The sequence below is a fragment of the Dendrobium catenatum genome, unplaced genomic scaffold (assembly GCF_001605985.2).
Source record: "Dendrobium catenatum unplaced genomic scaffold, ASM160598v2 fragScaff_scaffold_716, whole genome shotgun sequence".
Classification (NCBI taxonomy): Eukaryota; Viridiplantae; Streptophyta; class Magnoliopsida; order Asparagales; family Orchidaceae; genus Dendrobium; species Dendrobium catenatum.
The window spans coordinates 21,106,969-21,111,568 of record NW_021319178.1 but is presented as its reverse complement, the minus strand read 5'-3'; the positions used below and the strand labels follow the sequence as shown (position 1 = coordinate 21,111,568).

At 39.3% G+C, this 4,600-nt stretch overlaps 1 protein-coding gene across 3 annotated transcripts in view; it reads right to left on the bottom strand.

The window, feature by feature from the left end:
• LOC110105149 (probable LRR receptor-like serine/threonine-protein kinase At1g67720) overlaps positions 1-2,389 on the bottom strand; it is a 14,985-nt gene extending 12,596 nt beyond the window's left edge. For 2 of the 3 annotated variants that reach the window (XM_020834534.2, XM_020834535.2), the window contains exons 1-2: positions 2,075-2,389; positions 1,098-1,635 (exon numbers count right to left, since the gene is read on the bottom strand). In XM_020834534.2, coding sequence (XP_020690193.1) covers positions 1,098-1,635; positions 2,075-2,144 — 608 coding nt within the window. In that variant the 5' untranslated portion in view covers positions 2,145-2,389. The remainder of the gene's footprint in view (positions 1-1,097; positions 1,636-2,074) is intronic. The other variant, XM_020834533.2, reaches the window with a different exon arrangement.
• Positions 2,390-4,600: the final 2,211 nt, after the last annotated feature.

Genomic DNA, 4,600 nt, shown 5'->3' with positions numbered 1-4,600 from the left:
GTCAAGTGCAGGCCTCTGCTAACGTTGCGAAGCGAGAATTTGCACCTTGGGCATAGGTGTAAATAGAAGAACCCTGCACGTGATAGTGGTGGGGATTCCAGAACTGAAGGACACAGATTTCGGAGTCAGTCAGTCTCTTGAACCCTCCTTGGTTCATCACAGTGGTGGCTTTCTCCTGTTTTACCTCCTCTGGATGAGTAGTGGCAGTCACCTTAGGTCCTTCGAGCATGAGTGGTGAGCGATATGTGGGGTGAGACCCCCCTGATTTCCGTGTCTGATCCGCCTTCTGCTTGTCCTCAACAAGCTGAACTGTCTCCATAATTCTCACTATCCCACGTGGGTTCACCACCCTGATGGCGGCTCTGATACCAACTTGATACGCCTTAGGTTTCACAAATTAGGGTTTGCCCTAATTTTCCTTCAAGATGAAATTTCTCCTCCAAATCCAAGAAAAAATCAACACAAGAGGGATGAGAGGAAGAACAAGAACATTTGCATTCAAAATCCAAGAGAAACAAGATACAATTTGTCCACTTCGAGAAGGACAAGGTCTCCCACTACAAACCCTAGAAAAACAAGAGAAAGAAACTAAGGAGGCTAAGAGAAAACTCAAATCTTGCAGAACCCTAGAAATCTCCCTCTATTCCTTACTTAAAACAAGCAAAAGACCCAACCAAACCCACTAGTGGGCTGCCCAAACTGAACTGCCCAGCTCAGGGCTGACCCGAGCCAAACCGGTCCAGGATTGGACCGGTTCCGCTCAAGGCCGAAACCCCCCGCTCGCTCCGCCTCGCCCCGTGCTTCCCTTCGGCTGGCCGAACGTCGCGGCTCCCTCCCCCGCCGATTCCGCTATCGCGTGGTGGTCGTCGCCCCCCAGCCCCCCACGCCCCACTCTGCTGATCGGAGGCGGAACGCATCACAGACTTATCAAGTTCCTAGAGAAACACCAAACAATAAACCAAAAGAAAATTTCTAGCTTAATAATTCTACTTAAAAGTCTTTAAAGGATCTTTCAAAAATCAAGTTCGTGGTGGTGAAAGGCATGAAATAAAACAGTAGAGGTAATGTAGAGGATCATCGATAGGATCCATGCTTACCTTATCGGATCAGCACTAAGAGAACCAAAGTTTATTCTTGCTGCAACCTTCAGGAAGAAACTTTCTTCATAGCTGGTGAAATACATCGAAAGATTCAATGGCCGGAGCTCAAGAGTAGATATAAAAGGGTACCCAGTGGAAGCACAGCATAGGCACACTTGAAATGAAGTTGATTGTGCCCTAATTATCATCTCTTCCACATATACTCGAGAACCATCATTGACCGTTATAGTTGCCCATAGAGTGGTATCCAAGTAGAGCTGGAACATAGGATATGAACTTCCAGGGTAAGAATCCCCATAAAGAAATGTTGCACGAACAAGGTATCGCCTTCTTGCTGTAGTATTAAAGGTATAGCAGTACTTCTTGTTGTCCGCAGGGAAATACCTATAGAATTTATATTGAGGACTAATTTCATTTTCTGACTTAACTTCAGCTACACTCCCAAGCCTAATGAATGTCGAATCTGACACCCAAACTAGGCCAGTTTTTGAGTCCGAGTAATTGCTCTTGCTTGCACAATCTATACTAACAAATTCTGCAACAGAGCTGAATCATGAGTCCATGCCCCTTGAATTGTTTTTTTTTTTTTTTTTTTTTTTTTCTTGTACTAGAAATCAATATAGCAATAACCACTGAAAAGAACAAATAAGAGTAAAGCTTGACAGCAATTTAGGATTTGGAAGTGCTTTCTGGGCTTAAAAGATCTCTAGCATCCTCAAAAACATAAAAGGGGGCCCGATTTACATGAATTCATTCTTTTTTTTTATGAACCAAATGTTAATTTTTAATAGAAACTCATGGAATTACCTCATAACAAAATCCAAAAACAAACGAGCAAACACATATGCACTCGATAATAAAGCATAGCAGAGATTCATTGAATCAATGAAGTCGAACCTAAAACAAACTTACAGGAAAAAAAAGTTACCTTCGATTTAAGAAAATAATAATAATAAAAAAAAAAAAACAGTTACCTTCGATTTGAGCTACTGAGGTGGGAATTAATACAATCAAGAAAGCCAACATAGAATATAGAAAACCCATGACTTACAAGAATAAAGAGTTCAAACAACAATGCAGTTCTTAAACAAAACCCTAACTGCTTTCCTAAAGAAGTGGGGACTCCACTGCTCACAAGTCCACTTCGAACTGGAATCTCCTTTTCCTTCTTTACACGAAGAAAATTCAAGCAGCCTTATAATGCGTATAGCTGTTTTGAACTTTCCAGGAGCGTTTTCTTGCCGGCCACAAGTTCTTAAATTAGTGTGAAACGGTGTGAACGGAAATGCCGCAGCGAAAAGGAGCCTCCTTTTATACTTCCAGCTAAAGACAAAAAGAAAAACGAAGGGGGACAAGGATTAATTATTCTGTGAGAATACTATGTCAGATCAATTAGAATGTGTTACACAACTCTCCTTGGCCTATTGGTTGAGAGCTTAGTCTTCCAACTAAGAGGTCCAAGGTTCTGAGTTTATGTGTATGCGTTGTATGTGTGAGTTTGTCTTAATTGGCCTAAATGTCCCCAAAAAAATTAGAATGTGTTATTTTTTGCTCAGTATTGTTGATATGCAATATTTTAGTTGGTCTGTGAATGATATTTTGTATTTGACATTGACACAATAATTTTTTCATGCTCATGCACTCTTGTAATAAGGAGAAATTATCTTGTGCGTCACCCAATTGTCCCGAGGCAAATTAGAGTCTGCTTCATCTCCTAGTACATAATGGTACACATAATTGATACACAACAAAAAAGTAAGGCGACACGCTCTGATTTACCTCTGGACGTCGTCCGATGACCGCACCGAATAATTTTTTTTGTAATTAAGGGTTACAATTTTGGTCAAAATTGGAAACTCTCTTGAATTTTATTTAGGATTTAAGATTTAGGGTATCCAACCGAAATTGATTTAATTTTTAGTCTAGTTATAAGTTAATAAAAAAATTGTCTGAGATATTCTGAGTAAAAAATGATTAGGAAGGAACTCAAAATATTTAGATGAGATTTGTGTAATATGTATTTTATCAATTTTAAAACATAACTAAGAACTTTAATGTGAATTTTTATTTAAAAATTAAGTTAAAGACTCTTTAAAAAATATTAAGACGCATTTTAGTGTAAAGGTTGAAATTTTATTAGAAATTTCAAAGTTAAGTATTTTAGTATAAGATTAACCCAATGATTGCTGATATCATGAGAAGTTATACCAATGAAACAAAATGATAAGCCTATCAGACAAAAAATGATAATATCTTAATTGTTACGAGTTGGAGCAATACATTTAAACCTATTTACCTCTGTTTTTTTCAGTTTGAATCTAATCCGAACTATTTGTAACGAGCAATACATTTAAACCTATTTCGCTGAATTTCGATAAAATTTCTGGCAAAACTAATAATTTTAGTAAAATTTCATTTTGAGTTTTCAATAAGATTTCGTTAAATTTCATCTATATTAATATATTATAACTAGAATCAAATTTATGAAATATTTTGTATTTTATCCATGTGTTATACTTTTTTAATAATTTATAATAAAAAAATAATAATAGCATAAATTAAATCTGAAATATTAAATTTTATAGTAAGATCGAAATTGAAAAAGTTTTAAAATTCAGTTTGGTCCATCAAATTTTATTGTTTTAATTAATTAAAAATAGTTATAGTGTGATGGAATATTTTTCAATGATAGTGTGGGAATGTATCAACTTAGCATTGAACAAAAATCTCACATATTCATAAGGAATGAGTAATTGGTAGGAGACGAGAATTTTTATAAATAAAACTCAAAATGAAAAAAAAAAACCATAATGCATACCTTTTAGAAGGATTCCATTATTTTAAGTATAAATATTATATTAGGTGTCTTATGAGTGAAGAAAATAGTAAGATAATGTGTACTATATGAATTGTATGAGATTTCCCTTGTGGTGGTAGACTGGTAGTAGGATAAGCCATTGAGCTATCAGAGTTATTATTAAGAGAAAAATAAGAGTATGACAAACAATCTTCTAATAGGGAACTTTTATTACATCCAGTGAACGTACGCTCCTCTACGTTCGGTTTTAGACCAAAACAGCGCAATACCGAGTTTTTTTGAAAAAACTCGGTACAACTCGGTACTCGGTACTCGGTACGCCGGCGAGCGGGCGCGGTGTGCACGCCGGCGAGCGGGCGCGGGTGACGCCGGCGAGCAGAGCGCGGGGGGGCGAGCGAGCGCGATGGCATGGCCGAGCAGAGCGAGCTTGGGCGCGTGTGTGCGGTCGAGCGGCAGCCGGGTGGCGACCACGGGGTCGCGTGCGCTGGCAAGGCGCAGGGCGGCCTCGGCAGGCGTGCGGGCGGCCTCTGTTAGCGCGTGGGATGCGGGAGCCGGGGCAGGGTCCCGGGAGCGGGGCGGGGTCGCGGGCAGGTCCTGTTCTAAATGGGGTTTGGCCGGGTTGACGACGGCATAACCCCGCCGGGTCAACCGAACCCGACCGTTTTTCAAACGGGTTCCGAAT